This window comes from Triticum aestivum, chromosome 7A (assembly GCF_018294505.1).
Source record: "Triticum aestivum cultivar Chinese Spring chromosome 7A, IWGSC CS RefSeq v2.1, whole genome shotgun sequence".
Classification (NCBI taxonomy): Eukaryota; Viridiplantae; Streptophyta; class Magnoliopsida; order Poales; family Poaceae; genus Triticum; species Triticum aestivum.
The window spans coordinates 408,973,683-408,989,477 of record NC_057812.1 but is presented as its reverse complement, the minus strand read 5'-3'; the positions used below and the strand labels follow the sequence as shown (position 1 = coordinate 408,989,477).

Below are 15,795 nucleotides of genomic sequence, written 5' to 3'. Positions count from 1 at the left end.
CGGTTCTCAAGAGAGGGTGAATGTCACGGCTGACAGGGAGGGCCGGACTCACCAACTGGAACGAGAGCCCATGGTCTGAGCGTTAACGTGAAGAAGTGCTAAGAAGACTAGCGGCGCGTCGCCGACTAGGCCTGCAGTTGGGCCGTGCTCGAACAGGGCCTGCGTGCTCTACTCATTTGTGTATAACTAGGCCAGAGTCCTGTAAGTGTGGATCATCGAGAAAGTGAATCACGAACTGGCTGAGAGAGAGAAGCCGTCCTTCTCCTCCAGAACCCTAATCCCCCCTTGCTCTCTCAAATTATCCCCTCTGCTCTCCCTGTAGCGCCGCCAGATCGGTCTGTAACAAATGCGGAGGATACGCCCCACTCCGAAGTCCACAATGAAAGTAAATCAGGAACATTAATAGTGCAACTTCAGATCAATCACATGGTTTTCAGCTTTATACAAGTCAAATATTCGGTAACACATAGTGGGACAGAATAAAGCTCCCAAAACATAATGAAGAGAACATGCCCGGCTCAATCATCATGACTGGCTAGTCTCCCACTACTGTCAAGCCATTAGACGGTAAATAGTACGTGATTATTATTATTGTTGTTGGACGAAGTAACAATTGTGTATATTTGCATAAACATAAGTAGATTCCCTGACAAAAAGAAATCAGTGGCGACAGGTGAACACATGCACGAATTAATGAAATGAAATTTATTGTTTCCATATAATACTACTAAAAGAATACCGCCCTCCACCCCACGGGCCCAGCACTCCCAGCCTCTCTCATCTCTATACATCGTCGAGCATGTACATCCCGTACCCGGTAAGTCGTCGTCTCCCTTGTTCTTCGCGTAATGTATAATTAAGTACATAATTAATTACCACAGGTAATTAAGAACTAAATCAAATCAACACCATCTTTTTTCTGGACAAAACTAAAAAGAAACGGGCGAAAAAGTGAAGAAAAAAAATTAAAAAATTCAAACTTTGGCGGGCTCTGCTTCTCGATCAGATGGATGCATGCACTGTTCAGTGGATGACTTGTTGCTTCTTGTCTCAGGTCGTCCTGTCCGGCGGCAAAGTCGTCAACAGGGACCTCATGGCCAGTTGTAGTACCCTGCGTCGACGAACTTCTTGCCATGGTGACCATGCACCGTTGTGTGCTTGCCTCCCGAGCTATGCATGTGGGGGATGTTGATGTAGAGCACGGCGGTGATGACGAAGGTGAATGCCCACCAGACGAGCACCACGACTGGCGTCTTGCCGTGCTTCCCCAGGATCCCCTTGGCGAACGGGTAGAGGTGGAACAGCACCCAGAAGTTGAAGAAGACCCCGCCGGCGACCTTGAGCCAGTGCGTCCACTCGCCGTCGAGCACCTTGGCGAAGGCCACCGCCGACCCAATGATGTTGACGAAAATGATGATGATGGGTGTGATCATGAGCGGCGTCCAGCGCACCACGTACAGGTCGGCGTAGGGGTCCTTCTTCTCGTCTCCGGACGGTAGCTTGGATGTGAGCTTGAAGGAGATGTCACGCCGGAATATCACCTTGGTCAGCACCTGGCACACGGCGGCGAGGTAGGCGGAGCAACTTGCCGTCATCCAGAACTGGCCGTTCCTGAACCACTCGAAGACGGTGACCCCGGCCCACTTGACCTCCAGCACGGCGATGACGAGCAGCGTGGAGAGCACGATGCCCAGGTAGACGTAGAACATGGTGGTGGGGCGTTGCACGATGAAGTGGCCGGTGACGAAGGAGAGCGCCGGCACGGTGGTGTAGAAGATGAGGAAGATGGCGGTGAAGGGGTAGGTGGTGATGTTGATGTAGGCGACGCGCTGCAGCGGGTGGAGGTAGGTGCTGCCGAAGAGCGGGTTGTTCTTGGAGAAGAAGATCTCGAGGGAGCCCGTGGACCAGCGGAGCACCTGGAAGAGCCTCTCCGTGAGGTTGATGGGTGCGGTGCCGATGAAGGCGTGTGGGTAGATGGAGCAGTAGCGTGACCGCCACCCCTTGATATGCATCCGGTACCCGGTCACCACGTCCTCCGTCACGGTGTCGTACACCCAGCCGATCTCTTTGCCCCAGCCGGTCTTCTTCTCGAACGCCGCGGCCGTCACGTTCACCGCCTCCACGATGGTCGCCTCGTCGGCCACGATGCCCTCAGCCGCCGCGGCGTAAGGCGACGGGTGCGACGCGCGCGGGATGCTGTCCACGAAGGCGTCCGACTTGCCGTACGTCTTCTTGGGCAGAGGCAGGAAGCCGTGCTTGCCCTTGGCGGGCACCGGCGCGGCCTTGGCCTTGGCCATGGTCATCTCGAGGCCGGGCTTCTCGTACTTGGTCTTGGCGAAGAGCCCGGCGAGCCTGGGGAAGCAGGGCCCGCCGACGTTGATCCTGGGCGGGTCGAAGCCGTAGACGGTGATGCGGCGGAAGAGACAGCCGGTGCCGACGTAGATGGGGCCCTGCATGCCGTCGAGGGCACGGAGGGTGCCGTCGAAGAAGATGCGGTTGTGGTTGGCGTAGAGGTCGGTGGGGTCGACGCCCTCGAAGCGCTGCGGGAACTGGACGAAGGCGACGGTGTCGCTGTCGCGTCCCACCATGAAGCAGATGCCGGCGCGGAGGGCCTGGGAGTTGTTGATGTAATGGTCGCAGTCGAGGTTGAGGATGAAGGGGGAGTTGGAGAGCAGCGCGGAGGCGCGGGTGAGCGCGTTCATGGCGCCGGCCTTCTTCTGGTGGTCGTGTCCGGGGCGCTTCTCACGGGACACGTACACCAGCATGGGGAGACGCACATCCACGCCGCTGAAGTCCAGTGGGTTGTCAGCGCTCGCCGGCGGGCCCGTCTGCCGGCGGTGGCTCGGGTGGTTCAGCAGCACCTGCATCCATTGCACACACACCATTGTCAGCACTCCATTCCTCTTGCAGTACAATCACAACTTGAGCTTAGGTAGATAGTGGTAAAAAAAACAAGGTTAAATGAATGACACGGTTAATTTTAGCTGTTACTTTTACTTCTCGATCGCCATAGTAAAAGGTCAAATGATTCTTACTGGAGTGTTACTATTACTACCTTAAGGTGATTAGTGGTTGGAGTAATTAATTATTAGTACTACTAAGTATACTACAGTACAGGGTTAAGAGTTGGGCAGAGTAAACAAACTGATGAATGATTGAGGCAGTTAAGAAAGCAGGGCCGGTGAATTGAATTAAATGGGTCATAAAGTGGACGCTGTAGTGCTGTCGGGGGGAAAGGACCACCCCAACCACCATTCCTCGTCACAGCGTGAGTGAGTGGAACCACACGTTGCTGGCCACAGGACGAGGCGAGAAGAGAAGCATGCATGTTTTCTTCCATGTCTGTCCACAAGTGTGCTTGGCTGGCCGGCCGGTGGTTGCACTCTCGACCATCACCACGTCCATTCTGTCAAAATCTCCCTTGGATCGGCACAGCAGTGCAGTGCAGGCAGGCATCACATCAGATGGCCACTAATAACGAGGCCCTAACTAACCAAGATTCCAAGAACAGCAGCATGCATGCATCATGCACGGACGAAAGAGACCCTAAGTAAATGGTAGTCCTAGTGATAAGTATAGCAACTAGTACTGACCAGGACGATGCCGGCGTGGTCGCCCCTGCGGTGGTTCTCGGAGGCGTCCACCCAGGTGCCCTGCCACTGGGTGCCGTCGGCCATCCAGGTGGGTCGGGGCTCGCCTTCCCGGTGGGCGTTGGCGGCGTTGTACCCGTCGTTGCGCTGCTTGATGTCGTGCTCCAGGCTGTTGATTCTGGCCTTGAACTCGTCGTACTCCTTGCGGACGCGGCGGCGGTCGTTGACGAATTCGTCCTGGGCTCTCCCCATGTAGGGGTGGGACTTGAGCTCGAAGTAGCTCTCCGGGCCCCTGGGCTCGATCCCGTGCTTGCGGCAGAAGGGCACCCAGAGGGTGGCGAACTTGGAGGACTCGGCCAGGGCCTCGTAGGTGAGCAGCATGCCACTGTCGTCAGAGACGTAGCATGTGTTGCGGTCGACGGGGTAGTCGGCGGCGAGGATGGAGAGCACGGAGTTGGCGGTGGAGAGGATGGGCTCCTTGATGGGGTCGGCCGTGGTGACGAAGATGTCGAGCCCCGGGAGGGTGGAGGTGCCGTCGGGGCGGTCGAAGCGCTGCCGCAGCACGGCCAGGTCCGGCACGCGGTTGATGGGGTTCAGCTTGGGCAGCTGATCCAGCAGCCAGGAGAAGCCGAACCAGAACTCGCCGCAGATGGATGTCACCCACAGCCACATGGCGTCAGGGTTCTTGTGGGAGATACGCCAGATCACGAACAGGGTGAAGGCGATCAGCCGAACGAAGATCAGCACCCTGCATTGCATTATTCACATTCACCGTCAGTTACAGTTCATCATCAGTTCTTGTGGGAGTAGTAAAGTAAAAATTGTTGGATTGATCGAGTGATGATTGGGTGCAATTATTGGAGGGAACATGCGCCACGTTCATCTTTTCCCTTTGCATTTCTTTTCCCTATCAGACAGCTAGTTTTAATTTTTTGCAAATGCCAAAAGGCGAGAGAGAGAGAGAAGGGCATCATGTTCTCATTGACAGCCAAGGCGGGAGCTGGCAAGTCAATGAGTGTGAGCTGGCACACTTGGCAGCAAACGGCGCCGTGTATGAGCACCGACATGCCTCGGCTGTCAGTAGGCCCGGGCCCCTCCCTCCCTCACCCGTCGTGCGAGAGCATGGACGCGACCGCCAGAGGTGGTGCCGCTGGATTCGTTGCTCCATTAATGGGCCTCTTTTCTCGTTATTTTCTTCTTCTTCTTCTTCTTTATGCTATTGGCGCCAAAAAGTCGTTGGAACCTTCTCCTGCTAATCGTTACTAGTAGTAGTAGGAGTACTTTGGAGTAGTAGTAATCTTTTTCTTGTTATTTATCTTTGGAGTACTTTGAAGATGTTGTGCCGAGTGCACTTCACATATCCTAGTGTTTATCTAGCACGCGCATTTCTTCTGAGTTGTAACCCTGCCACTTTAATATGGCTTTTCTCGGTGCCAACATGACTCACGCATTCTTCTGAAAAAAGGCATTCAAGCGGTGGCAATGGCACCACTTTTTTTTTTTGCTTCTCCTCCTTTCTATGACATGACATGACATGATAATCTTCTTCTCGTTTTCTCCATAAAACGGCTGAAGAAAAACTAACGTACTAGAGGCTCCAGCGGTAGCATCATCCATCTATAACTAGACTAGATGCTCATATACTACCATACCATACATACATACGTTTCTCCAGTGACAAAAAAGGACATGTTACTTACTTTTATTTATACCTTGTCCCAACCCAAAAAGTTTAACTAACTTTCTCACTGCGACGTCCCCAGGGAGGATGGCGACGAGGCTTTTAATGATGTGGCTTGGATTCACGTGCAAGCCATGCCCACTGTCATCTCATCTCCTTTCACCTCGGATTCCTATTGCCATTGCAACCGAATCCATCCCACCCGCACACCCAGATTTTATTAACTCTAAAGTGGCAAGGATTTATGAGCCGCCAGGGTGGCCACCGGGGCCCACCTGCCAGGCAGGCCCAACGGCTAACGTCCCCTTAAGCGGGCCCATGCAGCAGTGACTATGACTAGTAGTAAGATGGAAGAACCAGCGCCCCGCCGCACCGAGCCGACAGCCCACACCGGGACGCGCTGTTTTGAGTGGATTCGAGCCATCATTGGCCCGCCTCTAACGTGCACCTGTCTCGGACTTGTCAAATTTTAATCCATGTTTACATTAATTACCTATTAATTACTGTGATTAACACCGACCAGACCACGCTACCAGTCCTAGGACTAGTACCAGTCTCGATGAGCACCGCCACCGGTCAAGATCAAATAATCCTGACTGTCAGCCTGGCGTGGTGCTTGTTGGCTTAATCATTTTAGACTTGTTGTGCAAAATAATAGTAATAATAAATACTTACACAGTAAATAAGTATGAAATACTACTAGTAATTGTTACTACTGTGACGCAGATATAGGGAGTTTAGAGCATTTTTAGTGGCTTGTGCAAATGGTGGTCTATACCAAATTTAGACTACCACATGTCAAAAAACGTCTTCAGTGACTTGTCTATTGCGTCATCTAAAATTTAGACAATGTCCAAACTAACTACCCGTCGTCCACATTTGGACAACCAAGCCACAATGTCTAAACCAAAAATGTTGGCTCATGAGCTCAGCCATTCACCAATTCGGAGCAATTGGAGGACGTCGGCAGGGAGGCGGCCGCGCCGGCGCTGGACACGGAGGTCGTTGCGCCTGGACCGTCGTCTCATCAGGGTTGAACCTGTTGCTATTGTTTATTTCTCGTAAATTATATAGGGTGTTGCTAGTGTTGAACCTAAAATAATTTCGCGGCTGGTTTATTTTCTCCTTTATATGTCTTGCGGATGAAAAAAATAAATGAAAACAACTCAGAAATGACTAACATAAGATTTTTAGAAAATATAGCTGCTATAAGATACTATTAAAATATATGAAAGAGAATATAGACATCATATATATAGACAATCCGCTGGAAAACTTAGGTTGTCTAAAAGAAAATCTTTTTACACCATTGTGTATATGTAGATATAGACTATTAAATTTAGACAAGCCACTAGGATGCTCTTAGTTGCACGTACCGGTAGGGGTGGAGAAGGACACCCTTGATTTTCTCGGTGCGGAAGACGGGGCGGTCGTCAACGGCGACACCGCTTTCGTCGGTCTCGCCGTCTTCGCCGAGCTCCACGCCCACCCAGCTCTCGTCGTTGACGGCGCCGATCTGGCCCATGGCCACGATGTCCATGTCCAGCGAGGAGGCGGCGGACGCCACCGCGGCCGATCCCGTGCAGGCGCACACCTGGAAGCCGCAGACGCAGGGCTTCCCGCTGGCGGCCGCCGGCGCCGCGGCAGCAGCCGGCTCATTGCTCCGCACGCGGCCTCCTCCGGCCACCGCTGGCGCCATGGGCGTCGTCCTCAGTGCACGCACTCTCCTTTACGACAAGGGGAGGTTACCCTCAGCAGCACCAACAATGGCAGGGAGGGCAGGCAAGGTAGCTAGCTCTCCACGCTCAGGCAATGGGCAGCCTTTAGCATGTGCAGGGAGGGGGAAAAGGAAGCAATGAATGAATGTAGGGGAGGGGGAGGGGGAGGGGAGGAGGTGCGAGAAATGACGAGTAAAGTACGTGGGGGATTTATGGGCTGGGAGGCACAAGAAGTGTCGGTAGGGGTTCAAGCTTTGCTCAGCTCGCTTGTCTTGCTGAGCTATCCAACCAAGGGGTTGGAGGTGTGTGTGGGTTGTAATTGTGTTTCAGCGGTGTGCGGGTGTGTTTATATGTAGGTGGTGGACTGGCGAGCACATTGCTGCGGTGTACGCGTGTATGCCCAGCCCAGCCCAGCCCATCTCGCCGCACCGCACCTCACCTACCTACCAGGTTGCTTCCACTCATATTCCTGCCCCTGCCTGTGCCATGTGATTTGTGATGCCCTCCCCTCCCCCCGCAAGAAAACTAGCTTGCATTTCCGAATTTTCTTTTATCTTTTCGCTTGCATAAGCACTCCATTGTTAATTAATTAACGAATTGATTGGTGCCGCAACATGGGACGATTTCCTTTTCCCTCCTCCTCCACCGATTGAGGGCTCCTTTAATTCAAAGGAATTGTATAGGATTTTTGGAGGATTTGAATCCTTAGAAATTTTTCCTGTGATGCTCGTTTGATTCGTAGGATTGGCATCCTTAGGAATTTTTTCATAGGATCCATTTGTACTACATTTTGGAGGAAAATTTTCATCCACTCAAACCTCTTTGTAGGATTCCTTTTTTTTTTCTGCGCTATCAAACATTCTTTGAGATCCTGTAGGATACTATGGGACATGTTATCCTATTCCTGCATTTTTTCTATTCCCTCATTTTGACAATCCTGCGAATCAAAGAGGCCCTGATTCTACTAATCAGAGAGGAGGAGGAAGGAGGAGGAGGAGCTGGGCGTAGAATAAAGGTACCGGGGCGATGAGTGGCGATGATGATTAGTTTGTTTGTTATGCGAAGTGCCTGTGTTTTTTCTTTTTCTTTTCTTAATTAATAATAACTTGGTGGGGCTTGCGAGCTTGGTCTTGGTTGCTGCCCTTGATTGAAAGATTCTTTTCTTGCGCCTTTTCTGCTCTCTCCCAGTCCAAGCCAGCCTGACCCGTGAGTCCCTCCCTGTAGCATCCTGCAGCATCGCCATGCATGCATCAGTGAGCTGTTTTGAGTACCGTACAAGCCTCTTTGCTCTGCTGTGACCTTGCAGCCCAACGGCAAATACCATCTCTTCTGTCCACGGAATTTTTAGCCTCTTGATCTAGTAGTATCTATGTGCAAGTTGGGTTGGGAGAAACATTTTGGAGCACTAGTAGTAGCAAACTGCGAGGACTCGCTCATACGTGCTCACATATTCTTGTCTTGTTGGTTGAAAAGTGGCATGCAGCGGAGCCACGCAAGGGAACAGTGGTCGGAGTAATATCGGTCACAGCAAAAGGTGGACATGCAGAGCCCGGTTCTACCACTGCCTTCTCCTTTTTTTTCCCTTTGGTTTTGGTTTTGGTTTTGGCTTTGGCTTTGGCGAGCAAATGCTTCACGAGAAGAGAAGGAATGCGTTGGTCCCCTGGCCGGTTCATTGCCACAAGGAGAGGCTTGCCGTTCTGCCCGTTACGACGTTCCTATAGAAGCGGCGGGGAACGTATCCGACGAGAAATCACGGCGGGAGGAGCATATAATCCGTCCTGATGGAGCTCCCTGAACTAACTAACGGGAGGAATTAAGCATGAGGTCTACAGCTCGCTCGCGCCCGGCCAATTCGCAAATTAGGCCAGTTGTTAGGACAATGACGCGCGCGCACCAGGCCACCCGGCCCCGTGTCCAGACCCCGAACTAACCACACCGCCACGGAGAGGACAATTAAACCGACGCACAAGAAGAAGACGATAGAGGCGGGCCGTGTATGGACGGAGAGGCCGGAAGAGTAATTAACCGGGGGTTGATGTTGCTGTTGCTGTTGCATCGAAGATCCAACCACATATGCGGGCACGCTAGCCCCCAGCATTGATGATAAACTAGCCACAGTGGGAGTAACTTCAGCAGTAACATCGAGTCCAACTCAGCAAATTTGCTTATATGACAATGAGTTAATGAAGAGAGAGGTAGTTGTAGTAACTTAGCTAGTTACTGTAACATCACATGTTCCAATGTAATATGAGTCTATAACCTAATAAATGAATCTTTGCATGCTATCACACTTAAGTTACTACCCACTATGAAGGTACTAACATAGTCTAAAAATATGTGTATGTTACTAGTGTATGTTACTATCCATTGTGGCTAGTCTTACTACACTCAACGAGTCCCACAACATCTACGAGGAGAGGGGATGGGAGGGAACGGACGAAATTTTAACGCTTCACGCTGACGGTAATGTAATGTGTGTGCATCTCCGTCCGGGGCACGCGTACTTGTTTGTGTGCGCGCACGTCTGTGGAGAGGACGCTAATGACCTGATTGACGCCCACAAGCTATGCCATCAGCGATGCAGATTTCTGGCCAATCTCCTTGTTGAACTGCTCCATCAAGATAATTCCTAAGCTGCTTGCCCACAGACTACAGAATATCATTCTGACTATGGTGCACACAAATCGATAAGGTTTCCTGATAAACAGATTCATCTAAGATTGGTTGGCCTGGGTATATGAATTCGCCGATCAATGCCACCGGTTTAGAGAGGAATTGATTATTCTGACGTTCACTTCAAAAAAAAAAACATTTGACATGATTAAGCACAAACCTATTGTGGAGATTCTTGTTGCTAGAGATTTTGGATTCAGATGGCTTATGTGGATGGATATGATCTTCAATTCTGATTTTTTTTCTGTTCTTCTAATGGAGTTCCTGCGATGAGGACATACTGAACCAATTATTAGAACGCACGCATGCCAATTAAATTACCAGGTACTTTTGTTTTTTCGTAACGATCCTAATGTTCATGAGATTATGATGCTGTCCAAATTGAATATATTTATTTTGATTACAAATGAAGGACCCAGCATGGACAAAAAGGATGAACATTGAAGCATGATCAAGCATGGAGAAGATGGCGCATGTAAGGGGAACAAGAACGGAGTTTCTGGTCGAGTTTTTAGCACTTTGAAACCACCATGATGACATAAAAGAACATGAAAGAAATATACAAAACGATTTTTTTATAAATTTCGTCCATAGCTAAGGGCTATTTCTTTTGACAACTTAAAAAATAAGCCACCTTCTCCTCAACTCTTTCCATGAGATGCCTCTTTTATCCATTGGGGCTTCTAATAGTAATGAGAAAACTAATTTAGAAGTCTCAAAAAATTTAGGAGGCGACTTATTTTTTAAGTTGGGGAAAGGAAGCTTATTTTTAAGCTGCCCAAAAGAAATGGCCCTTGCGCCACCTTATTTTTGGGTTAGGCCCATTTAGTTTTGAAATACACTTAGGTCCTATTTGTTTGGGCTTTTGCTTCTGCTTTTGTAGCTTTTTCACTTTGACCAAAAAGCCATAGAAGCTCCTAAATAGGTGCTTTTGAAGCTTTTATGGCTTTTGATGAATCAATATAACAGTGGAAAAGTGGCAAAAGCAGAAGCAAAAGCCCAAATAAATAAGGCCTTGGCATGCTATTTTTAGAATCCGTGTTAATAAGGAAAACGACTTAGGACAGACTTTAGTCACGCCTTGCCAAGGGTGGACGAAATTCCCCTATGTCTCCCTATAAATACAGCTCTTAGGGCATCGTTTTAGACTTGAGTTTTGTTTACAACTTTACATTAAAGTTCATCATTATGTAGCGCACGTACTTCGTTTGAGTCCAATGATCAGCCCAAGACGTTTCACAACCCTACTTTTAATAAAGCTTTCCTCTTCAATTCGCAATATCCAGATTGCAATCTCAGTTTCTTACTTGTTCTTCATTTGCCTACAGTAAATAGCCCCTCGTGATCAGGTTGATAATGCTCCCGCATGGTCAATAATCTCTCGAAGTTGGCTTAGCTATTTCTAAGGCGCGACGTCTTCGCACGTTCGTAGTCAGATCGTCAAAATCAATTTCCAACAAAAATGATAGTTATCGTCTCATTGAAAGATGGGACACCTTCACCTCTATCACCTGGCAAGTAGTTCTTATCGGGCTGTTAGACAGGGTGATCCTCTCACCACCTATGTTTGTGTTAGCTGACCACAAGCAATTATGAATGAAGCAATGCTCAACAACCTCATCAGTGAACCTTTAACAGCTCATCCTAACACTGATTTTCCAGTCATACAATATGCTAATGAAATTGTCTTGATTATGCCTGCTAGTGAGCTCCAACTTGAGCAACGCAAAACCCTTCTCATGCATTTCATTGTCTACACTAGGGTGAAAATTAAAGTTGACAAATCATTTATGGTCTCCATCAACATTGTTGTTGATCGAATGGAGTCTCTAACCCTTAGCCTTGGATGCAAAGTTGGATCCTTTCATTTTACTTACCTTGATCTACACCTGAGCTTGACCACGCCAAGACTGAAAGATTTTTTCCCATTCTGAAAGGAATTGACAGAATGTTGGTTTTGTTCCACTTTGTTTGTTATTATGTGGAGATAAATAGACTCTCATTAAACCTGTCTTCACGAGTCTGCCAACTTTCTTCATCAGCACTTTCTCCTTGCTTCCTGGGATTATAGATCAAATCAACAAGTCCTTAAGGCGCTATTTCTGAAGAAGGTATGCAATGGAAGATAGAGGCACTCATAATTGCCTAGAATAAAGTATGCCTCCCCAAAGACCAAGGAGGGTTGGGCGTACTTGATCTTGCTATTCATAACAAAATGACTCCTTATGAAACACCTTCATAAATTCTTCAATCAGGATAATCTACCGTGGGTCACACATATCAGACAATCTTATTATACCAACGGAGTTGTGACTGACAAGTCAATGGGATCTTTCTGGTGGAAAAGCATCTTCAAAATAATTCCAAAGTTAAAAGGCAGTGGCTAATTGGAAAGGGTGATACTATCATATTCTGGCAGGATGATTGGGGCACAAAAAAATTCAAACAATTGGCCCTAGAGTTATATTCTTCTCCATCAGTCAAAATTTGACAATTAGACAGTTCCTTCAGACAGCTGAGCATTCCTATTCGTTCCACACCCCTCTATCCAATGAGGCCTTCCAACAACTCCAAGATATGCAAGTCTCTTACCAGTCCATCCGACTGTCTAGTTCCAATGACAAATGGAGATACCCATGGGCAACCTTCTCATCCATAAAGTTGTGCAAATGGTGTACCTGAGGAGATGCAGCTGATTCCATCTTTAGAAAACTCTGGAGGAATGCAAAGATGCTCATATTTAAAAGTTTCTTCTTGTCATTTCTCCATGATAGAGTTAATACAAGGAACCTGCTTCACAAGAAGTCCTTTTTTCTTCAATCATACAACTTTAAACCTTGTCATACTAGTTCTCAAGAGACTTCAATTCATTTATTCTGGGGTTGTCCTTTTGCATTGAGCTGCTGAGACTCTATCATTGCACAAAAGAATAGAGGCATTTTAGTTCTTGATGAGATCATCTATGTGGTTCAGGCTCTACCAATCCCAATTGCAGTGGAGATTGTCATCATGGGATGTTGGAAACTTTGGACGCAAAGAAACTACAAGATTTGTAAATATCAAGCCCCATCCATTAACTATAGAGGTGGAATATGCAAAATGATCAACTCTTTTGGGACATAAATTTCTAAGAAACATTTGATCAAAGCAGGAAAAATTTGTTTCTTGTAGGAAAACAATAGCACTCTGGCTTTCTTCAATCTTTGCTCTAATATCATGTTGTCTAACATCTTTATTAAGCCCAGGCACATTCCAGGACAACAATTCCCAGCATCTATGATAAAATCTATTCATTAAAACGCAAATGTACAAAGTAGTAGCATGGCACACAATGTCATACATTTAAAGACAAACCCAATCTTGATGTCCATCATTACTAGTATAAATAAGGAAAAGATGCGTACACCCAGACATAACCCAAAAGTCATGTTAGCTGGCATAATTAAAGCTTGCCAAAACCATACCTCCCAAAATAAATTAAACATCATTGGATTCACTACTGCAGGAAGGTCCTAAGATGACACATGTATAGAAGATCAATCGGCCAAACTTTGTGCGATGCACTAATCGCAAACGGTATGGTAATAAAACCGTCACCAGTAAAACAAACAGTGTGCGATGGCAGATCCATCAAGAACGATTCAGATTAGAGTTACGTGTGCGAGTCGTAGTATACAGTTGATCCATACGAACATTTTGCGATAAGCCAAAACAACAGAAATGGTCAAGCAGATCAAGGTGTGTGCGATAGACGGCATACAGGTCACTCGTATGAAATGTTTGCGATTAGCCAAAACAACAAGAACGGTTAGCCAGATCAAGGTGTGTGCGATAGATGACATATAGGTCACTCGGATGAACTGCTTGTGATAAGCGAAAACAAGATAAATGGTTAGCCAGATGAAGTTGTGTGCGATAAACGGCATACATGTCGCTTGGATGAACTGTATGTGATAAGCCAAAATAAACACAAACGATTCGGCTTAACAAGATGTGTGTGATACCCGGCAAACAGGTCGGTAATCAGATTGTGTGGGAAGATCAATAATAACACGGACGATTCTATTTGATAAGCTGTGTGTATTGTGGGAAAATGCTTGTGGGTATATAATTGTTAGAGATTGTTGAAATCATCACCGACGGGTTCCATAGTTTAGCTCGTGTGCGATGTGATTTGCTGTGCCTGCACAACATCTATGCTCTATCTACAGAACAACAACAACAACAACAACAACAACAACAACAACAACAACAACAACAACATATATATACTTATAAGAACATGATTGCGTAAGCAAATTAAACATCCAATTACATAAGTGACTATACATAACATTTTCACACACCTCAATAAACAATTACATGCATACTAAACTAGGAGAAACGATTATCTAATCATCTACTTCTTGTGATGCTGCCGCCACTGCTCTGCTTGTGGCTCGATCCCTCACTAGGGGCAGGATGAAGGAACTTCCTCATGTCGACGATCCACCTGTACATCATGTAGCTTGCGTACGCATCCTTGGTTGTGTACTTGACGTGTTCTTCATTCAGTCTCTGCACCCACGCACTGTGCTAGGCGGTCTTGTTCTTCTTGCACTCATCCTTCATGTTCCTGTAGTAGGGGGCGATGATGGCCACGGCAAGGTCAACTAGCGATTCCTTCTTCTTTGTGTTGCTCTAGACCCTGCACTGTCCTTGGATGTCGACAAGCTTCTTGCAGGCCAAGCCTGAAGTCTCGAGCACCTTTAGATCGTTGTCGGCCCACTGTAGAGAACCTGTAGTCGGGGTTGTTGATATACCGACGACAGACTCGCAAGGCCTTGTGGCCGGGGACTAGTGGTAAATGAGTACGTGATGGCACACGCACAACTGGGCGATGACAACCTTCTAATCATACCTGGCACGACCGCCGGTGAACTCGAGGTTGAAGCCGACCACTTGGTAGATGTCCTCAACAAGCAACTGCTCCATAATGTTGATGGAGCTCTCCACTGAGATCGTCTCGTTGGTGTACACCACCGTGAGGTCCTTCCCCCTCACATGGGTGTCCACTACGTGATGCATCGTGAGCTATCATCCGTCGTCGTCATTAACCACTGGGAGCGCCATTGGAGCCGCTAGATATCCTCTCTGTATGTGTCATCGTGGGAGTGCTTATTATGTTGTGGGGCGTTGCTACATGTAATCTATGTTGGTATTTCCTCAAACAGGAGGGGAGGATGCAACACAACAGAGGTAAGTATTTCCCTCAGCTATGAAACCAAGGTTATCAATCCAGTAGGAGAACTAAGCAACCCTATGTAAACAACACATGCACACAAACAACAAATACTTGCAACCCAACTCGTAAAGGGGTTGTCAATCCCTCAGCGGTATTGAGATAGATTAAATTGTATGAGATTTGATAAATAGATCTAATTAAAACACAAAATAAAATAAATAAAAGAAAATTTCAGCAAGGTATTTTTGATTTTAATATATGATAGGAAATAGACCCGGGGGCCATAGTTTTCACTAGAGGCTTCTCTCGAGAAAATAGCATACAGTGGGTAAATAAATTACTGTTAGGCAATTCATAGAAAAGCAAATAATCATGACAATATCCAAGGCAATTATTGTTGGAAATCATTGCATGGAAAACAAAAAAAATTCTACGCACACGCAATGATCTATCCATGGAGATGCATAGCAACGAGGGGGAGAGTATGCCTACATACCCTCGTAGACCGTAAGCGAAAGCGTTTCACAACGAGGTTGATGTAGTCGAACTTCTTCGCGCTTCAACCGATCAAGTACCGAACGCACGACACCTCCGCGTTTTGCACACGTTCAGCTCGGTGACGTCCCTCGCCTTCTTGATCTAGATGGACCTCGAGGTAGTAGATGAGTTCGATTAGCACGACGGTGTGGTGACGGTGATGGTGAAGTCATCTATGTAGGGCTTCGCCTAAGCACTACGAAAATATGACTAGGGGTGTAAACGTTGGAGGGCGTGCAGCACATAGCTAGCAATTGTCTGGTGTGTGCTAGGCGCCCCCCTCACATATATATAGGTGGGAGGGGGAGGGGAGAGGCCAGGAGGCGCACCAAGTAGGACCGAATCCTACTTGGGCTCCTCCCAAGCCGTGCC

At 47.7% G+C, this 15,795-nt stretch overlaps 1 protein-coding gene across 1 annotated transcript; it reads right to left on the bottom strand.

The window, feature by feature from the left end:
• Window positions 1-690: 690 nt before the first annotated feature.
• LOC123147226 (probable mixed-linked glucan synthase 6) lies at window positions 691-7,312 on the bottom strand. The gene is made up of 3 exons (XM_044566471.1): window positions 6,648-7,312; window positions 3,594-4,338; window positions 691-2,861 (listed from the first exon to the last, which is right to left on the bottom strand). Exons 1-3 carry the CDS (start codon window positions 6,968-6,970, stop codon window positions 1,092-1,094), a joined length of 2,838 nt encoding a protein of 945 aa, XP_044422406.1. The 5' UTR covers window positions 6,971-7,312; the 3' UTR covers window positions 691-1,091.
• Between the last annotated feature and the right edge of the window lie 8,483 nt (window positions 7,313-15,795).

What these genes read in the sequence shown, in the direction of transcription:
- LOC123147226 (XM_044566471.1), bottom strand. Translation starts at nt 6,970, where the DNA reads ATGGCGCCAGCGGTGGCCGGAGGAGGCCGCGTGCGGAGCAATGAGCCG. An exon ending in GTCCTTCTCCACCCCTACCG is followed by an intron (nt 4,339 to 6,647) that starts GTACGTGCAACT and finishes AATGCAATGCAG; the next exon opens with GGTGCTGATCTTCGTTCGGC. An exon ending in ACCACGCCGGCATCGTCCTG is followed by an intron (nt 2,862 to 3,593) that starts GTCAGTACTAGT and finishes CAATGGATGCAG; the next exon opens with GTGCTGCTGAACCACCCGAG.